This window comes from Syngnathoides biaculeatus, chromosome 12 (genome assembly GCF_019802595.1).
Source record: "Syngnathoides biaculeatus isolate LvHL_M chromosome 12, ASM1980259v1, whole genome shotgun sequence".
Lineage (NCBI taxonomy): Eukaryota > Metazoa > Chordata > Actinopteri > Syngnathiformes > Syngnathidae > Syngnathoides > Syngnathoides biaculeatus.
The window spans coordinates 15,148,942-15,170,514 of record NC_084651.1 but is presented as its reverse complement, the minus strand read 5'-3'; the positions used below and the strand labels follow the sequence as shown (position 1 = coordinate 15,170,514).

The 21,573-nt window shown below is 39.2% G+C and overlaps 1 protein-coding gene across 11 annotated transcripts in view; it reads right to left on the bottom strand.

Annotated features, from left to right (window-relative positions):
* The window catches only part of LOC133509912 (neurexin-1a-like), a 211,969-nt gene that overhangs the window by 119,591 nt on the left and 70,805 nt on the right, over positions 1–21,573 (bottom strand). For 4 of the 11 annotated variants that reach the window (XM_061837396.1, XM_061837394.1, XM_061837395.1 and 1 more), the window contains 5 exons: positions 15,203–15,504; positions 13,752–13,775; positions 12,588–12,749; positions 7,760–8,201; positions 833–1,216 (listed from right to left, as the gene is read on the bottom strand). In XM_061837396.1, the coding sequence (XP_061693380.1) occupies positions 833–1,216; positions 7,760–8,201; positions 12,588–12,749; positions 13,752–13,775; positions 15,203–15,504 (1,314 nt within the window). Of the gene's footprint in view, positions 1–832; positions 1,217–7,759; positions 8,202–12,587; positions 12,750–13,730; positions 13,776–15,202; positions 15,505–21,573 lie in introns of all 11 variants that reach the window. The other 7 variants (XM_061837397.1, XM_061837398.1, XM_061837400.1 and 4 more) reach the window with 2 other exon arrangements.

Below are 21,573 nucleotides of genomic sequence, written 5' to 3'. Positions count from 1 at the left end.
TTATACTGAATGCAATTGTTTCCCGTGTCCCTTCTATGAAAATAAATTGAGCAGAATGAGGCTGGCAATGTGCCCAACAGGAGACTGTCACAGTAAAATAAAATGAGAGGGACTGAACATGTAGGTAAATATTATAGGAAAAGAAGACAAAAAAAGATAAAGACAAAGACTAGGTGTAAACATTATGAGTAAAGAAAAGCTTTATACAGCTAGGAGTGACATATTGGATTTCAGTGTTTTATGGGTGAGTAATGCTACACCCTTAAGGGAAAGACAGGACAAGATAGGACAGGGGGGAAAGTGCGCAGGACAGCAGTCGTGGACCTGGCTGTATAATTGAAGCGTGGTGGGAGGGGTTACGTCAATTCTCAACATCAGTAGGAACAACGTGTAAGTGAGGGGATAACCAATAAATTTACATTGTTAGTGAGTCCACAGCCAGTGAAGTCCCAAAGGTGCGTGTCTGCGGACAATTGACAATAATTTGACACCTTACTAAAATGGAAAGTTCAGTGTTAATATGCAACTCCTGATCCTGTCTCCTCCCTTCCATGTTTGGCGTCTCATATCTCACCATTCATAATAGGAAATATTTTGTAATTATAAGCAACAACTCTTCTTACACTTGTAACAGAGTTAAGAATGTTAATATTCTTAAAACAGGGCATAAATTTTACTCTATAATTTGTTCATTTAAATTTCCATATTTTTTTGTAGGTAGAAAATAGTCTGGGAATATGAAAAATGTGAATATGAAAAAAACAGTGACGAGGAATTGGGTCAGTGTGCAGTGCTGACAACATTTCTAGCACAGTTAAGAATGACCTCCTACCTCTTTCACAGGAGCGGCCCAGATATCCGGTTCCAGAGCAGTCACATACATATCGGTTCCAGCCTTCTCTGCAGTTGCCGTTGTTTTGGCAGGGATTGCTCAAACACTGTTTGGGAGGCTCCTTGGAGCACGAAGGCTTGACTCCGGCAGCCTTCTGAATTTCAGCCAGGCGCCGCACATCTTTACTTTGTCCATCAATGAATAGATCCCGGATGCAGCCAACATAGCCATAGTTAAGCAGAGCTGTCCACACCTCAGTGGGGAACACCAAACCCATTTTGTTCTCTGGCAGGCCCCCGAGGTAGAGATTATCATCCAAGTCGAGAATTTCACTTTCTCCAGGGGCTGTGTAGGCAGTTCGGAGGGTGTTGATAGAGATGGTACCTGAAAACAGACACAGATGGATATTTTCCTCTCGTTTTTTTTCCATCAGGTGTGAAATTCAGAAAACTCATTTAAAGATGGTAAAATAGAAAAGTTAGCCTAATTGGTGTTATCTATTGAGACTGGGTCAGGCCTTTCTTCATTTAGAAAGACTGATGAGTGTTGATAAGACACATTAATCACCAGGCAACCTAGTCTATTAGCTGCTTAATCCTGGATCCCGAGCATCCTCTCCATTTTCCTTGGATACCTCATAATACATCTCATTTATCTTCAAAGAGCAGTCATAAAAAAAGTGAGAGAGCGCACAGAAGTGAATAAAAATTTGGCGCCCCTTCAATCATTTCAGCCAGTCATAAAAAAAAAAAAAAAAACTGCAGCCATCTTTTTGAACTTGATTAACAGGCTGCAGCGTTTTTCACTCACTCTCGCCTTCTGTTTGCCTCACCAGCGTAAACCTACAACAAGAGTTTGTGTGTTTCTCCACCATGATTTATCACTCTCATTCACGTTTAATTCTCGATCTGGAGAATGGTAAACAACAGCGGACATGACTGGACTGTAAAGGTTGGGAAAGGAAGGCCGTAATGTGGAAATTGGATGAAGTGATTAATTTGTACACTGATCTGTCACCTTTTGATACCATTGTGAATCTTTCATTAATACATACGGCCTTCACTTCCTTCATGCAATCATCTCTACAGCACTTTAGTCCCTGCAGAGCAGCGGAGAAATAGGTTAAGGATGCTCCAAAATAATATTGCCTTAAAATAATAATTTGCATTTTGAGTAGCAGACACTTGCAACCACAGATACGAGGGACTAATAGTTTATTTGTCTCTTGCTCCATGTCTTTGCTGTTTGTTGTGAAATGGGAGCAAAGCTTTTAAGTTACTTTCCCACTCAAAAGTGTTTGGGGTGGCCTGGGGAGATCGGGACGCCCCAAAACTAACATTAATTTTCATCAGGCATGTATGGCATTTTATGGTCACATTAAACATTAAAGGGGGCTTTTCACATTTTATTACATCTACCATTAGTATGCATGATTGTGAATACAGGATCACATTATTTTGTTTCATAGTTCATATTTTATTTGTGATAAATATGTGACGAGAAAATATTGTTATGGTTGTAGTTGGAACATATATTATGGCCACATGACGGTCATAATTAAACATGCATATGTTTTTTCTGTTCCTGGTGAGCCAGCATTGTTTTCCAAACACTGAACGAGAGAATATTGAATAACCAGGAGCAGAGTTATTAACCTTCTCCCACCAGCATGTTGTAGCCCGTTTTCAGGGTCTTGGCCCAAGACATCTGTTTCAATGGTTCCCTGCCACCACTGACTGCGCATGCTCTTTCTAACCACATCTGTTGTGACTTCCAAGCTTTGCACACTTGGCGAGGGCCACCCGCTACTCAGCCAGAACAGCTCCCTTCAGGTTACGGCTAATGAGCACACTACATCAAACTCATTAGTGACAAAACTTTTTCTTCATCCTCGAGCAGGTACTTAACTAAAGAGTCAACATTGGTGTGGTCAGTGTTGTAAGTGATGTGAGTATCCACCTTTCTCTTTTGTGCTCTGCCCCACTTACCATCATGACAGGCCCAAGATGGGTATAGTAATTGGTGTATTCATAAATTGAAGAATTTACAATTGTGTACATTTGCTAGTAAACTAATTGTGCCATGAAACAAGTAAGGGAAAATTAATTACACTTATTCAGTACAAAACATGCAGAGATTTGTCTTTAAAATTGTACTACAAAAAATGTGAACAATTTATTGATCATAAATTTGACCAATGATCAATAATTGTTATCGCAAAATGCCCATCCCAATGGGAAGGCCAACTATATCCTTGATTTCTTAAGACCACACCATCATCTTATGTCTTCTTTACAGTCCATTAAATCTACATGTGAATGCTATTATTGGTATGAATAATCAAACAGGGGTATAATATATTCTTTTTTTTTATGTCCAGAGGTAGGCCTTTTGAATTGATGTGAATGGGAGAGGGGAAGGATGTAAGCATATTTAAAAGATGGGCTCAGAGTGCTCTCTGCTTTGTCGTCACAGTCCTGTAAGGAATGTGTGTAAACACAGTCAAGCTACGCTGTCGAAAGGCACTAAAGAATCTCGTGGGGACGTGTGCCATCACCAGGCGAGTAGCATGTGGATCGTAAATGCATGAACACAATTTCGGACTATGTTTGGAACATCATTCATCACCAAAAGCGTTAGGGGACACAAGTGTGCGAATTCTGCAGAGCATAAAAGAGGAGGAGATGGCGCGAGTACAAGATGGGAACATGGAGATAAAGATGCCTGCAAAGGGCATGGGGGAGGAGAGAACAATGACAGATTAAAAAAGAAGAAGATGAAGGAGCACAATACCAAACAACGCTGGAATTAAGCACGGGATAAACTAAGAAGATTCAAAGTAACAATGTGCACTGATTCATGTTGATGAAGCTCACCATTACAACCAAGTTTCAAAGGCTGCCACATGTTTGACCCTTCCCTTATTTTGAAAGTTGAAAGTAGGGCTCTCATACTTTCTGCATTAGCATCCAGGAACAACTTGGCATGATGCCTCCTAACCCTACTCACACATCCCCAAAATGTGTTAAACCGAGGATTACCACAATCCAGTTAGGACGATACGGCCAAATCTCTCAATGTGATTGGATTCTCTGTAGGGAGAGAGAGCTACGGAGATGTGTTGCCTCTGCGAGTGTGTATTGTTTGTGTACGTATGAAGTCTTATTCTTAGTGTGTGTGTGTGTGTGGTGTGTGTGTGTGTGCGGCAACGGTGCACACAACCTGGCAGGAAGCGGGGTCCACAACAGAGGAACACTCATGTATTATATCTGTGACCGACACCACTCTCAGCCCAGAAGCCCTCACTTAAAAGCAGAGTGTCGCTTAGCGGTTCTAATGTATTGAGGTTAGAAGATGCCGTCTGAGAGCTTGAGTCCATTCACAGATTTACTTCCTGTAGGAAGAGCCTCTCTAGTTGAATACACTGGGCATCATCATCATCCGGTATTGCCGTGGATGCATCACAAGTGTTGCTCATAGAACACACAGCTGCAGATAATTACATTTGGCTCCTGTGGTCCACTTAGTTTTTAGTCATGTCCTTGAGTGGTAACTGAACATCTGACATGTAGCATATTGTATTGTATGTTTCAGCTTTATTACTGCCACTAACACTAGTTTTGTGAATGATTTACTGTGTTAACCATTACAATGTATTGCGACCTGAAAAATGAGACTAGTATTCTAATGTGTCTTTTTGGACAAGTTCAACCGAAGTAATACCCCTAAAGTTGCCACAGTCCCTTCCTGGTCGACTTTCAAGCTCCTATTATTGATTTGATTCAATGATTTACTTTATGGTGAGAAAGTAAATAGAGTTCTGTTCATTTATTGGTTTGACGATCAAATGTCCACCATTGTAAAAGTATAAAAGAAATAACTGTGAAAAGAATAATATAACTAAATTTCATCAAACACCCTAACGTTTAAAATGCCTGATGTAAAAAAAAAAAAAGAGACTTATCAGCAAAGTAAAAATGCTATTTGTTGGCAGCTGTGTTCCACTGCATTCTATTTATGTTATTTTTGATGTGCTTACAGGTTATGATGTGCTTGTATGAGGTCAACGCTGTCATAGCTTTAATTGAAGAAAAAGAGCATATGCAATTGAAAAATAATTGGAAAGTACTGCATTTCAAAAACTGCAACTGAATGGATAATGAAAGGTACATGTATCCTGTGAGAGCCCTGCTGCATGACACCTCCATGAATGAGTGGAAAAGTCCCCAAAATGTGACACTTCCATTTGAGGTGTGGGCTTCTCAGCAGTTCATCAACAAATGTTTTGTGTTTTGCAGTTCACATGAAATTCAGATTGAAAAGAAATTTTATACTTTGTGGGATCACACTAAGATGAGCTTGTGCTGGTAAATTGAAAACAGGTGATTGGAAAACATGAGGCTCAATTCTCACCACTGTGTGAGCCTCCTCAATTTGAAAGTTAAGATCTCTGTATCACATTTATATTCAAACGTGGAAGAATTGTTGCTATGAATGTGATGAAAACAAGATGAATTATTCTTAAATGTCATTAGTGCACATCTCAGCACAGCACGGTGCAGCAACTGTCTTGGTCCTGTGAGAGACCACCTCCTGTTTCCATGGAAACTTCAACGGGTAGACAGAACAGTGACTAGAAAATGCTCAACAAGATGTTCTGTAGCATATATGTGTGGACAAGACAGATAATGAGCCCCATCTAAGATTGTACATGTCTGCAGTTTGACCCACCATTAATAACCAGAGGTGTGTTTCAACACGCTAAACTTTTAGTCACATTTATTCACATAACATTGTGGGTAAATTGTACTTGTCACAGTAATTTGAATGCACCATACTGCATACATACGTAGAGAATCCGTACTTTGATTACATTACAATGATCGGCATGAGGTTCGCTACTTTTATTTATCCATTATTGCATGCACAATCTATTTTTAGACTTCATCTTTGACTTCCGCATTGGGCGGTGTTGCGCCAATCCAACGTAATCACGAGTGTCATTTGACTCCAATTTACCAATTAGGCAGTGCAAGGCAGTCACAGGATCGCAAACAAAGCCTTCATGGGCCGATAAAAGTGACCCATTTTTGGGAAAATAAAAAGATGCACAAGTGTTTACTCAGAAAAAACAGCAGCTTTGTCGTGCTGTGTAGTCTTAAATTATGACTGGTCAAACGTGTGTATTTCAACAGCACTTTGAACTTAAGAAAACGCCTCGTGGTACATTGCAGATCTCTCTCTCACTTTCTTTGCACTGACACACACACACCCCCACACACACACGCACACGCAAACACACTATCATTAAGTCTGGTCAGCAAACAGCTTCTTCATTCAGTCATTTAAGTGAATAAAGCAAATAATGTTTTTGTAGGGCCCATTGCACATCTTGGTTTTTGGGCATTTAAAAATTGAAATGGTGACAGGTGTGAATGCATATTAATTTTTTCCATCCATCCATTTTCTTCACCGTTTATCCTCACAAAGGTCACAGAGAGCGTTGGAGCCAATCCAGCTGTCAACGGGTAGGAGGCGGGGTACACCCTGAACTGGTTGCCAGCCAATCGCAGGGCACATTGAGACAAACAGCTGCACTCACAATTACACCTAGGGGCAATTTAGAGTGTCCAATTAATGTTGCATGTTTTTGGGATGTGGGAGGAAACCGGAGTGCCCGGAGAAAACCCACACAAGCACGGGGAGAACATGCAAACTCCACACAGGCAAGGCCGGGATTGAACCCGGGACCTCAAAACTGTGAGGCCATGCTTCACCCGCTGATCGACTGTGCCGCCATATATATATATATTATTTTATTTTCACTGATTTATTCCCCCCCCCCAAATCAAGTTACTCAGTTGTTACTATTTTCTTAAGAATTTATTTCTTTGAATCCTTTCTTACTCTTACAGAAGTAAATATTTGGACTACTACTTTTTAATTTTATTTACATGTGAGTCATATTATTCTAAAGTAACAGTACACTTACTTGAGTAAACTATTTGGCTATTCTACACCTCTCCTTTAATAACAGCGATAGTATGTTGTTTGAAAAGCATTACTCAATATTACTGAGAAATGAATACTTTGGAAGAAAGGAAAAAAAAAGGACATTTGAAAATTCTCCAAACTATGCAGCTCAACTTGGGAAGGAACCTTAGTGTTGCTTTAGGGTATAACGAATGCTTTCGAGCTTGGGAGTGGAAACCGTGAACGAGTACATCTAATTTACAGCCTGACATTGCAAGGGCTTGGCTGGAAGCACACACTTATAAACTGCTGCATAGATAACCAAATCGAAAAGGACTACAACAGTAAATCTGAGTTTAGGGGACATGTTGGGAGTGGGGTCAAAAATGTTTTTGGCAAACATGATTGGAAGTCTGACATATGGAATAAAACCAAAAACCCGGTAGAAGAGAGGTGCGTCCTGCAAAATGTACATATATTTCCAGAGGTACGCTGTTGAGAGCAAAGCAGAGATTGCCTATTCACAAAGAAGTGATATTACATGCAAAGTCATATAAAATGTAAAGACAAAATATGTGAACCCCTTGGATTATCTGGATTGTGCATACGATGTGATTGGAGTTTCATTCTAATCACAATAATAAGCAACCACAATCTGTTTAAACTATCAACACACAACCAATTATGTGTTCTCAAATTTTTATTGGACATGGTATCTTAAGTATTATGACATGATTTTGTGACCAAGACAAGGACGAATACAGGTACTGTAATTCCAAAAGTATTGATTTTCTTTGATTTTGAGTAATTATATTGTATACCAATAATATTTTCATTCATTTAAAACGATCTTCCTAGCACCGTGGCTCAACAATTTGCTTTCTTGAACATTCATATATTCATGAAAATACACCACTAACTCTATTAAAGGTTGCACATTTGAAGTGGACTTACCAGATCTTCCGTCTCGCTGAAAGTCCACGTGGTACCACTCGCCATCATTGACCTTCTTGTTGACAGCCTTGGTCTTCGTAGTCCCTGATCCCATGTCCAGCAGGAGATACAAGTGGCCATCCAGCATCTCAATGGCAAAGAAATCCACTTTGAGGATCTGGGGACTTTTGGAATCCTTCTGTTGCTGCTTTGGCTTGCCATGGCTGAAGAGAAGGAGTCCATTTGGTTCTGTGGTACGGAAGTCAAATGATATGGAGCCTGTCTTTTTTGCATTCCACTTGTTGAGGACAATGAAAGACTCAGGTGTCTCAAAGGTGATCGGGTCCAAAGTGGCCACATTTTCACACTTGAAGGCCACAGTACCATGTATTTTCATCTTGGGGTCTCCCTGCTTGGCTAACCTGGATAGCTCAAGTCTTACATCATTGTTTTTGTACACAACCTAATGAGAAAGAGAAGAAAACAACAGGTGTAATTAGGCAGACATCGATGCAGTTGTTTTTTTTTATACCGTATATTTTGGTGTACACTTTAGACCTGTCTGTAAATGACTTTAAGAGGTTTTATTTGGAAATAAATGCGACAAAAGCCAATTCAGTTCATGGAGCGCAGTGCACTTGTGGCATTATTATTTTTTGTTTTGACTTCTTTGTGCAGTGCCTCAAAAATCTGGATGTCATCTTGCCTACACACAGTCTGAGAAGTCTTCAGCAATTTGTACTGTTTGTATGGTTAATGAGTCCCCGGAGCTGGCTGAAAGGGATGGTATGACTGTCCACGTGGTGTGCCGGAGAATTTCTAAGCCTGGTGTCACAAAAGATATGTTCTAAATCCAAACTACAAGTGCTTCCCTTCCGAGTAAATAGTCTCACGCAGTCTCTCGCAGCCTTCTCTACCACACCTTCAGCATGTAGCAGCTGAATAGCAAAACTAACAACAGGTGGCTGAGCCATGAATTGATGAATACATTTGCTTGTTCAATTAGAATAGTTTTTTAACCACCCTCTACATCACGCTATTCATATTTTGACATTGTGAGACAAAGACTACAACTAACAATAAATCAACAGCACTCGCCATTGCGAAGTTTCAAGCAGGATGTTTCAAGAAGCTGGTGGTCAGTGAGATTCAGGTGCCACAGTGTAATTAACGGGTTGAAAAAGAGATGCAAAAACAGTGCAAGTGGCATGAAAGGATGCATAAAAATGAATGACTGAATATGTTACATTCGATTCACGGAGCAAACATCTTTCGTGAATTTTGCTGTTCACCTCCTTGACAGACAACAATAAGATTTTTTTTTAAATACTCAAATGCTGACCAGTAAGTTTAGAGGTCAAATTAAGCTCTCTTCGTAAATGTTAAACTGTATTTTAGTTACATCCTGAAAGTTGACATAAAACCATACTATCTTTTTTATTTTTTTTTTTGCTTTTTTTTTTGTTGCATATATGAGTTGTGTTCCAATATTAAAATAAACACCCACTGCTGCCCCACTTAACCTGTATGTTACCCATCATTGTTCAGTTCAGAATGGGCTTATGTCGGTTTACAACTGGTAAAATGACAAGTACTAACACATACCCATAATAAAAATCAACAACCGATTGATGATAACATCTATAGTTGACAAACAGTGGCTACACTTTGTCAAGAGGGGGCACTTGCGTGGACCACTTTGCAAGATAGAACAGCACTGCGTAATGGGGCTTAAACAAATTAGACACAGCAATAACACACATCATTATCCAATCTCCATAATGACAGTATCTCTAGAGTAAGAATAGCAGTAATGACAGGGTTGCTTAGTACAGTCCAGTAACAGCTATTTTAAAATTTTATAATGAGGCATTTACGAAGTCATTTTAAAGAATTTTTTTTCAATAAAAGATAACTAGAGTTATTCTAAATTGGCCTCATTAGGCATGTAAAGCAACATTGACAAGGTGACTCCAACTCCAGGATTTTGATGAAGCTCAGTGAAACAAATCCTTACAACATAGAATGGTGACAGAAGTATTTTAACATGTGCTATGTCATAGAATAAATAACTTAATGAACAAATAAACAAACAAACAAAACACCAGAAATGGAACAAGTCAAACATATGCGTAAATGATTTTTTTTTCTACAGCACCATGGGAGACGACGGACTTTGAAAGAAGTAATATTGGGACAATTTCATGTACACGGCATTTTCACAAAAGACTACAATATGCTGTTGGTTCAAGCAGATACCAGTTCCACCTCTGGAAAGGATACCTCATTTGGAGTGGGATACAGCAAGTGGATAAAGATACTTGAAAATAAGGAAGATTCGAATGAAGCAACGTGACGTGCATGGAGAGTTATTTTTTTCTTACAATGCCGTAGTTACTCTGTCTCTTAAAGGAGATGACTCAAATTCATTGCGACACATGAATGAATTAAACTATCCAACATTCCAAACAAGACACTGAAATTGACATTGTCTCTTTCATCATGAGCCTTTTTACTAGTTTCCCCCTTTGAATGTATATACATATTTTACACACCCTGTTAACGCATGAATTTCCTTGTCATTTTTGGGTATAATCATCAATGACAAGGAATAAGGAGATGGAATTGCCCCTGCAAATTTCCACCTTTGGAAGTTATACTATCCTTTTGTGCTTTTGTGTTGAAAGATTAAGTAATAATTGGCCCTGGTGAAATCAAACCGATTAAAGCCAAAATTAATGAGGCGACAGCATGAGGAGTTTTGTGTGTGTTTGTGTGTGTGCGTGTGTGTGCGTGTGTGTGTGTGTGTGTATGTATGCGTATATGTGTGTGTGGTGCGGATTTTCATCCAGAATCCTCTCAATCCTCTCCTATCAACTTGGCAGTAGGAAGGTTGACATCCCGCCTTCGACTCAGCTTGGGATGGGGGCTGACAACTGTGATGGGCTCTACTGGCTAGTGTCTCACTCTCCCGTGGGACAGCGGGACATCGAAGTTGGCCGGTGGGTGGCAGTGGGTCCTTCAATTTTCCTCAAAATGACCAGTTTAGGGGTGCATGGGCAGGGCTGGTGGCCCCTCTGCCCTCTTCTCGCCTCATGACTGGGTGGTGTGGGTCCAATTTTGTCAAATACGCTGACCTTTATTGTGCATGCTATACAGTGTCTATTCACTTGCATTTCTCTGCAGGCATTTATTTTCTTGGTTTGGGACCACTCGCTATTTGCAATAAAAAAGTCTTAGGAACTTGAAATTTCTTGGGATGTCCCCTCCCTTTCACTTTGCTTCTATATACTGTATGTTTCGAATTTACATAGCCACTCCCAGCATACTTATTTACACATCTGCCCTAGGTCCCCTCATCTTGCTCTCTTCACCTCCTCTCCCTGTCCTGTCCTTTCTTATATTGTCCTGTTCTCCTTTCAAAGGATTCAGCACTACTGTTCCATGTAAAACTCCAAAGTGAGATTGCAGTATTCATATAATGCTTTCTTTTGTTTGTCTCTGTCCTCTCCTTTTTCTTTTCTGTCACAGCCCTCTCAAGCCATTTTGTCCAACTGAATTTTTTCACAAATATTCATCACAATACAAATAATGACACGGTCGGTATTAAGAAAACTCTATAGAAAAAAAGGTAATTGTTCTAGCATAAAACGGATACTGTTCCTCCATTCTGCTTGAATTTATATGCCAAAAAAAGAGAGAAATGTCCTGCCTCCAACAAAACTGAAAGACACAACAAATCTTGGATCATTTAAAGACACAATTTTAACACGATCAAAATAAAACATCAGGTTCAACACATAATAAATATTTACATGGTGGCACACGGGCACGCCAGATAAATGTGAGTGTGATGATATCTGCCAGAACACGTCTGTGGATATAACTTTAATTATGTACTGGATACACACAATAAACCCAAATTAATTGTTAACTGTGTGTGAAGTGAAGGGCATCAGTGAGAAAACTGTTTCACTGGCACTGTAGTCATGGAAACTACAGTATATGCCTTAATCTGCCCACAAATATTTCATCAACCACCTGGGAACAGTCCATCAATCAGCCATGGTACATGCTGGTACATTAAAGCGCTCATGTTCGCAGATGCTGAGACACTAGCTGGTATTTCGAGATCTTATTGTTATGTTCTATGATACATTGTCTTTATCATTTCGTGAAACAGGAAATTTATGGGATGGAAGAAGAATCATCTGAGGCGCTGAAACCGGAGGAGAATCCGTGTTAGCTTCTAAAACTAACCAAGTAACAAAATCGAGTAGCTGTCATGTAGCCAGCTTCTGTACTTTCAAATTTTGCTATTGTAGATTATTTTGATTCTCTAAAGTATTTTGCTGCATATAAGTCCATTAGATTCCCCTAGATACAATAATAATAAAAGGGTATAGGAACGGGTCATTGTTCTAATTTCTAGGAAGGTTTCTCCAAGTATCCCTGTAGTCTTCTCTTTAAAAATGCTTTAGGTCACAAACCCTATTAAGCAGCATATTAAAAAATATGGCTGCAGGTTTCAGTGTCAGATAAAGTCAACGTAGTCCATCCATCCTTTATCTGAGCCGCTTATCCTCATAAGGGTCATGGGAGCGCTGGAGCCAATCTCAGCTATCTTCGGACAGGAGGCGGGGTACACACTGAATGTTCACCGTAATAAATTGAAATACTACAGACACATCTCATTTAAGTGGGCCAAGGTCAAGTTGTATGGTTGTCATGACTGTAGAATAATATAGATTGGGACGTAACTATTGGATGTTGACTTTTATTGAATTGTGATGGCGTAACACACGGGACTTCTTACTGGCTTCTGACTGCACACATTGGTGGTATTTACCTCCTTGAGGCAGCCCATGAAGTTGTTGCTAACTGGCGATCCAGGCAGGTCCGCTGTGCTTGGACTCCCTCCGACGTAGAAAAAGTCATCCGAGCCAAGCATGGTGTAGTCCTCTTGTGTATATCCCGTAGTTGTCAGAATTCCATCCACGGATATTGTTACCTAGACAACAAAGCATAGCGAAAGGAAACGCTTTTCTCAGCCTATGGTACAATACAATTACCGTCCCTTCTTCCCATCAGAAACATTTTCCTCTTCTACTTTTCCAGAAACCCATTTTTATGTCTTTTTTCTTGTTTTGTACTTGTTTTGTATTTTGTCCAGCTGATTAATTGGAGGACTCCATAGCCCCAAAATAAATGCTGTTTTGAAGTGTTAGTGAACTGTCCAGGATACAGTGTTAGTATTGCCCCGAATGCAACGTAAAATTATTTAGCAGACACAAAAATGGTGTTAGTAGAATGTGAACTGGGTTAGTTTAAATCATTTAAGTTTAAGTATGCCTAGCACATCTAAAAATAAGACATGTTAGTGATGGAGTACATGCTGTGTAAGTCACAATCATCTCTAGTATTTGGAGAAGGGCAAAGGATATTCATGACGAAACTAAGCATGCATGTCACTCTTTTCTTTTTGATCATGTGCATACAAAAAGAAAATGTCCCCAAATAAATTGGGTTACGGACATTAGTACACTTGTCAGTGCATTAGATGCATGCGGAAACTTATGGACACTGCCAAACCACAGCAAGGCATGAAAAAGCATCAAGAAAACAACCACAGCTCAACTGTCACATTCATGTTGACAAATGGCCAGTGAGACGCAACACAAATTAAAATTGCACGCCATGCAAAGTGAAAGGAAGTCCAGCCAGACAGCAAAGCGTCCCTAACATTTACTCTATTCAAAATGATGCTCCGAAATGACAGCATTAACCGAATTTGGCCCAAAATAATAAAAAAAGAATAACATAAGGATACAAAGGATGAAAACAATTTAAAAGGTAAGAAAGTCGAAAAGTAAGCAGAGTACCAACCGCAAATTCCCTGTTTTTGTAAATGACATCTACAGTTAAAAAAAAAAGGAAAAAAATAGAAAGACACGGCAAACCCAAACTAAGAAACAATAACTAAGATATCTACCGAACAATGTAGTTTGTTTACCATAGCGTGTCCAATGCCTGAGTGCTTTGTGGAAAAGGGGGGAGAAAGGAAATTAAAAACTGTGAACAGAATAACGATTGTTACTCAAATAATATATGATGGTCAATACTGTTGATCGTACATTGTTAAAACGGCAAAGACCATACTGGTTAGTAAAATGACACATTCCATGAATGATGTTAGTTTGTTTTGAAAGCATGTTAGTAACAGAGAGGACATTGGGCAAAATAAGTTTAACAAGAAAAAAGCAGACCGAGTAAAAAAATCAAACCCTTCTGAAAGAGGTGGTAGAGCACAGCCAATAAAGTTCTGCATGGGGTGTGCTACCATGGTCTGGGAGTGACCAGATAATTGAGTAGAACAAACAATACTCTTATCCATACACTGTAGATACAAAGTTACGACTGACAGAGATTAAATGACTCTAGGAATGATTGCCTAAAGCCCAACATTTAACCTTCCTTTTCAAGTCTCATTGCCCACTGTCATATGTTATTGACGGTAATATGGTTACTGTTTTTGGGCCAAGTGTCTCAGACTTCAGACTGGAGGGCCAAAGTGGTGGAATGACAAACATACTGGTAATCAGGCCAGTCCACCTTGCTCTGCCCAGTAAGTGCATTTCATGGAAGTACGCACATCAGCCACCTGGCGTCAAGTTTATCTTTTGCATCCTTCTGACTGCCTGAGAGCAGCTACTGCATTTCCCTACATACAGTTCATGAGAAGGATCGGGAATTAAACTGGAACTTTTTGTCATCTACATCCTACTCATGACTACTTCCCAAACATGACGTTGATTGACATATCATTTAAGACAACTGCTAAATTAGTACTAGAGCCTAAAATGTAAGCCTTGAAGCAAAAGATAATATAGAGCTCCCAGATCCCCAGATAAGATGGGCTTCACATTAAATTGACAGTTGTCTGTATACCATTTTTCTGTATTATTAATATACATCGGAGCTGAATGGTATGCTAATTACATCATGTGGATGTGTGTGTTTATTGAAAAAGTTTACTTGCCATGAAAATAAAGTTATTAATTTTGATTAGATCACTGTTCCTCTCCCTCAACCAATTCATCAAATCGTTGAATAGAAAGTTCAACAATCATTAAGAATAACCCCGAGGTCATACTTTGAAATTAATTGCATTAAAATATCAAAGGACAAAATTTTCAACATACTGCACTTACCAAAAGTAAATTACAAATTCAATAATCTGTCTTTTCTCTTTCAAATTGAAATTGAATCAAATAATTGATTTGCATCTAAATGTTCCTGCACGCTAGTGGTTCTGTTTTGTATTTCCATTGTATTGTCTACCACGGTTTGATTTAATAATCCGATGTCACGGTCTGGAAAACTATACCTATACAGTATGATGGTAATGGTTTAAGTGCATGTTATAATTCATTTAAGTATCTTGTTCCTCCTTAGTACTGTTACCTGACGTAGATTCCTTGTTACTTTGACATCATGCCAGTCATTGTCATTAAATTTCCCATTGACTGGCTCCACCAGAGCTTCAAAGGCTCCAGACCCCAAATTAATGACGAGTGATACGGCCCCGTTTTTCAGTGCCAGGTTGACGTAGTCGGCTGATTTGCCCGTGTGCAGCATCAGTCCGTTCCTCTGGAGGGTTTTGAATGACAATGTGATTTCATCGCTGCTGCTTTGAATCGGGTTCAAGGACAAGTCGTAACAGAAGAACTCCGATCCTTTGAAGGTTGCAACATACTCTTCTTTCCCTGCAGGGACGAAGAGAAAATGTGTTGAATTAATAACGTGGCCTCGTGGGTGCCTATTGGGATGCTGTGAGAAGGAAAAACATGAGGAAAAAAAACCCATCTCCAAATAGTCATATTAGTAATACTGGAAAACAATAGAAATTGGACACATACCTACCACGGCCCAAAACTGTAGGTTAGTGTGGTCCTGCACTTTCTGACTCATGCTTAGTTATAACACATTATGTTTCATTTATAAGTCACTAAAAAAATACTTCTTTAAATTGTGTACAATTTAATTTCATTCTGTTCCTCATTAGTCCCCAAGTTAAGCAGGCCGGCGACACCGCATTAGGAGCAACTCCGGGTTCAGAATTTTCTTCAAGGACACAGAGAGGTCTGAAATGAAGCAAAGGAGTCGAAGCAAACCCCCCCCCCTCCCCCCGGTTGCAAAACGCCCGCGCAACGCACTCATCCATGCTGTCCACAAAACGGCAGCAAGTGCATTTGTAGTCCCCATCCCCAGAAGTGAGCATTTCGGGAAAATGAAATAGTCATTTTTATTCTGGGAACTGGATACTTTGCTTCACATGCATCAAAAGTGAGCTGTAGGTAAAAAGCTGATTTCGTTGTACTAAATATGACAATGTCTATTGTGTGAGACTCAGACAGTGCGTACAGATATTCTATCAATACTAATAATATTTAAGGAGTAGAAGGACCACAAAGGAAATTCTCCCCCCAAAAATTATGCACCAAATATTTCCTTTTATTCCCTCCAGGCTTTTCTACTGTACAATATGTCATACAAGAGAGCCAGGAAAGTACTACACTTTCTGATGTCATTTTAAAGCCTTATTTTAAAACCATTTCAGGTATTTTCTAATTTCTCTTGTTTTTGTAGAGAAGCGTGTCAATTGTCAATTGACGGTAACAGATCTACACGCACACAAACACAAGCAAAGAAATCAAATGATATTCATTTAGAAAATCAATCATCCAATGATGTAAGGATACTAATGAGAAAGACTTACAAACAACTGTTAGAATAACGATAGGAAGACAAAGAAAATGTTGTCCAGAGCATCACTAAGATGGGATGCACATGAACAGCCATTACAAAGGGCTTAAAATCTACCGGTAGTTTAGACAGATAACAAGCTATTAAAACCACAACCAGAAAATAAGCCGCAGCAATATAAATGAGCAAGCAGCGTTCAGGCACGGTAGAAGACCGTAACAAATAAAAAGGGGTTGCTGTCCACAACAATTTGTCACCTCATTGATTCACCCTTAAAGGTCCTATACGGCACCTCTGGGAGAACTACATCGGGCTGTAATTGAAGTTGACTAGACTTTTTTTTTTTTTTTTTTTTCAAACACCCTCAATGTCTGCAAACACTATCAGTGAAGATTGGAGACCTCTACATCTTTTCACCAGCACAAGCTCAGGATTACATAACAAATAAGGCCACTGGTTGGGGGTCATTCTCATCCCTTTCTTTCATCATGCATCTCGAAGCCAGCAATTCGCTGTTAATTCCCTGGAATAATGAAGAATGAATTGTGTGCATGGAGCATGGATTAGATGTGTGTGTGTGTGTGTGTGCGCGCGCGTGTGTGTGCATGTGCGCATGCATCTGCATACACGTACGTATGGAGGGTATAAAATTTTATCAATTTAGGTACTTCTATGAATGAGGTGGAGTTAAGGGGTCATATGTTTCCATCTCAATTGTCGCCTCCAAAAATGAAAGAAATATGAGATAAGTGTTCAATTTGGACAGATGAGTACCTCACAGTAAAATTAATAATGCATATAAAAAACACAACGGTAGTAGTGCTCTTCTCTGGCAAAGTTTACATTGACCGCAAGCACCATTGAGTCCAATGGAGTCACATACTTCTGAAAATCTAAGGAAAATAAGGTTTAAAATTTGAACTTTAGCAAGGACTTTGTATAGTTAATGCTCTACAATGAGTGACTGAAATTGAATCCATTATGCGAGTGTAAGTCAGAACTTACTCTTGTTTCCAGCGCTTAAAACCTCAGAAGTCTTTAGTTAAATCTTAAAAGTGTTAATAACAAAATATCAATATTTAAATCGTCTGTCTTACCTGACCTGGAATAGGTTTGGCTTATTAATGAAAATGAGCTGAATATGTCTCAAAGTAGGAAAGCAAAGATGTACAGCATAAACATGGTGGAAAAAAGTGCATTTTAAAGCTCGAGTTTAATGCCATACATAAGGCGAAATAGCATTACCAAGAATTGTCAGTGGCAGCAGCGTTTACTCAACACAGCTGGACTTGCAGCTCACCGCAAACATTCTGCATCCTAAAATAGGATAATGTCAAATCAGTGTCTTTTTATGATGACTAATCCACCTACTTCACAAGGTGAAAGATGTTTTGAGAGAATTATTTGACATTTGTGACAATTATCCTTACATATACCCTGGGCTGACTTCTACTCAATTTTCTGGAACTGTCGTGCTTCACGTTTCCGCATATTTTTCAACTCCCCCCCAAAAATGCAACCTTCAATGTTAATGCTTGACTGCTGAAGTGTCACAAAACTGTCATTTTTATGAAAAAAAAAAAAGCTAGTTGAAGGCTGTTGTTCTGTCACTGTGTTCTTCTGGATCTTTTGGTGTGTCCTGTGGTCTTGAGTCATTCAAAGCTCTGCAAGCTGCTGGCACCTTCTTGCCCTTGAGTCATGACACCAAATGGGAACAGGGATGAAAGCTAGCGCCTTTAGTCCTTTTTCAGACAAGAGAGGACCCAAAAAAAAATACAACAGAGTGAAAATGTGTTCCATACTGGGGCCATAAATAGATTGAGACATGAAATTGTGAAGGTGTTGTTTTGAGTCAAGAAAGCTAAACCTTTTCCAGCCAGCAGTTTACATTCAGGTGTAGTATATTTTATGACACCATCCATTTCATCATATCTGTAACAAGCACTGTCTTGGCAAGTGAAATATATATATTATTTGATCAGTAATATTTAATTTCCATAACTCTGGACCTCCTTTTCTCTCATCGCATTACATTTGCGGTTGTGGTGCAGAGCAATCTGGCAGTATTGATGCCAGTAATGTAATTATTAACTGCTCAAATTAAATCAGTCCCACAAAGAGGATGGTAAATTGTGCTACTGAAGTCACAAAAAGTATAGAAATGATTCCATAAATATGGATGCACGAATACCTATAAATGATCCTTTCACCAACAGTTAAACAAAACTGACAGTTTAGAGGCAAACTAGCAGGGCAACAAGCAGGACTCTGTCGAATGTGTACAACAGTGTGGCGAGGAGACTCCTCATCAGTCACTTTGTTCTGACACTAATTTGGCATCTGCTGCTCTATGGCTGTTTTTAAATTAGCTTGCACCCAGGGGAGCACACTGCCTGTCAAAATCAAATCATAACTCAACCACTCCAAAACAGACTTGGCAGGGGATTAAGCAATGAACTATAGAGTAAAGGCCTTGGCTTCAATTGTTTTCATACTGTGATTGCCCTTATGTTACAGTTTGCTGTGAATATGATTAGCAATGATGACAACCGAAATGCACAATTATTTGGAATATGCAAAAGATGCAGATCAGACTTTAGAATAATCCTATGCTAATACTATCCAAATCAAGAGCTGTACCAACAATTGTGACCTCACCGAAGACAAGAATGATGATTTTTTACCCTGTAAAATACACTTAACATAAAATATGAACAATATGTTTATTATTGTGGTCATACTGTGGATCGGTGCTGCTTGGTGTTTGCAATAATATGTCAATTCATTCGGCCATTTTGCATTAAATGTAGTTTAATTGTATCTAATTGTTAAATGAATAATGCCCTGGTAGTGTCAATAAAAACAAAACACCAGCATTTTGATCCAGCTTTTTTGTCACCGCTATTTCTATATATAAGTATTTGAATGTTAATGTCAATTCCTTTGCTTTTGTTGTATATTGAAGAGATTTGGGGTTCAAATTAAAAAAAAAATAATGAGACAAAAGTTCAGAATTCTACCTTTTATTTCACAGCATCTACATCTAGATGTTAACTCAAGACAGAATCATTTGTTGGAAGACCCCATTTTTCAAGTGAGCAAAAATATTGGAACACGACGGATGAGCTGTCTAACATCAACTGTAGCTGTATATGTTATGAGATTGAAGCTGTATTTTAAATCTTTTGTGTCATTGTCATCTTTTGCTCTGTAACCCAAATGTTTTCAGTTTACAATAATAAAAGAATTGACCTTTCCCTTCCAATATTTTGGAGAGGACAGGAGAGATAGAACACTGTCTGTGTTTGATAATGTCCATGATTTTCCATGCCACATGTTGAATTTGACTACAGCCTCATCATCCATCAAACCATCATCTTGAAACCAGAAATGTCTTTCTTCAGCTTTCAGTGATAAGCAAAAGTTGGAAGACTTCATCAGGTTCGCAAGAAGTTTATAACTTAAATATGATGTATCACAAACATCACCTCCACCAAAAACACTGCCTAAGAACCTGATCAGCCATAAATATGTTAAAAATCATCAAAAGACGACCAAGTGGTTTTATCGTCTGGCAAGTGATTGACAGTGGATTTCAGTCCATTTCTGTTCTATCCCTTTTCTCGGGTAACCTATGAAAAGCATCCACACATGAATGTCTAGCACTCTATTAAAATGGTAGCAAGTTAGTGTCATGAAACCGCCCTAAGCCTCTTACTCTTTGACAGAGGGAGGACTTTTCCGAAGCACTGAATTCTTTGAAAAACATATTTATTACATTATCACCGCATTCAAAAGACCTAATATCAAACTGCTTCGATTTCTATAAGAGAAGGCTGCTATAATGAGCTGTACCATGGTCATTTAACTTCTTTAGTAACAATATCTGGGAGACTGATTTCACATCTGCAGTAACAATCGCTGAGAGACAGATGTGTTGCTCCTGCACGGACTGTTCGTTGTTTGCAGTTATTTGACTGAACAAGGCAGCATGTGTGCATGGCTGCGAGATTACATATTCCAACCGCTGTTACCCACACGCTGTCATTTAGTTGCACAGTATGATGGATGTCTTGTTGAGCTCAGAGTACCAGCTCCACAAGTCCGATCCTAGGAACACTTACACAGAGTCATTAAAAAGAGAGGCAGGCATCAATTGGGTTTTTACTAAAACATGCTACCTATTTTACAGAAGCTTCTCACCATTGTAGCTGCACAAAGACAAGTCTGTAGCCCACACATCGATTTTGAGTCGAGAAAGAAGCTATACTATCACCGTCATCAAACTATTTGAGACCCAGCACGAGGACAGGTATAATACTTCTGCCTATTGTGGAGTTGTGAATCACTTTTTAAAGCAATTGAGAGAAAGGTGTGAATTGAATTGGCAATTGATATTCAGCAAAAGTCCTACAGTTTATCGACTATGGAAACAATTAATCCCTGACCTTGTGAACTGTTGTTATTCAAAATATTTTTGCCAAATTGGGAGAATGTTCAGAACTCTTACTTCAACACTAATGTTGCTAATTTTCAGAATAAAGCCTTTGCACAGATATAGTGCAAGTTCTCTGTTGTTTGGAAAAGCCGAATATATCGGAAATAAAACAATCAATTTAATAACTAACGGAACTGAATTTAACAGAAACAGATGATAATATGCCAATTTCTATTTTCAGTGTGCAAGGCTAATTCATGCAGAGAGATATATGAAATGTTTCATAAAGCAACACTTATGGGCACCATCAAACTTCATGGCAATGAAGGCATATTGTTGAGGATCAAACAGTATTCCATGGGTACAACTATGCTCCATTCATAAAACTTAAATAGTAAGTAAACCATCTGGCATCTTAGTGTTCACTCCAGCTGTTGCCACTCAGCAATGAGTTGGCCTGCTCCACTTCCCTAAAAAGAAAGAGCCCTCCAGGGCTCGTGCCTCGAGCTCTATCAAAGCTCAAGGCTCTTCCAAGCAAGCATGCCAAGGGTGGCGAGTCTACATTTCCTGCTATGAAAACCAAACAGTGATCCCTGTCATCAGAGCAGGCAGTGCTGCGGCTGGCGTGTGC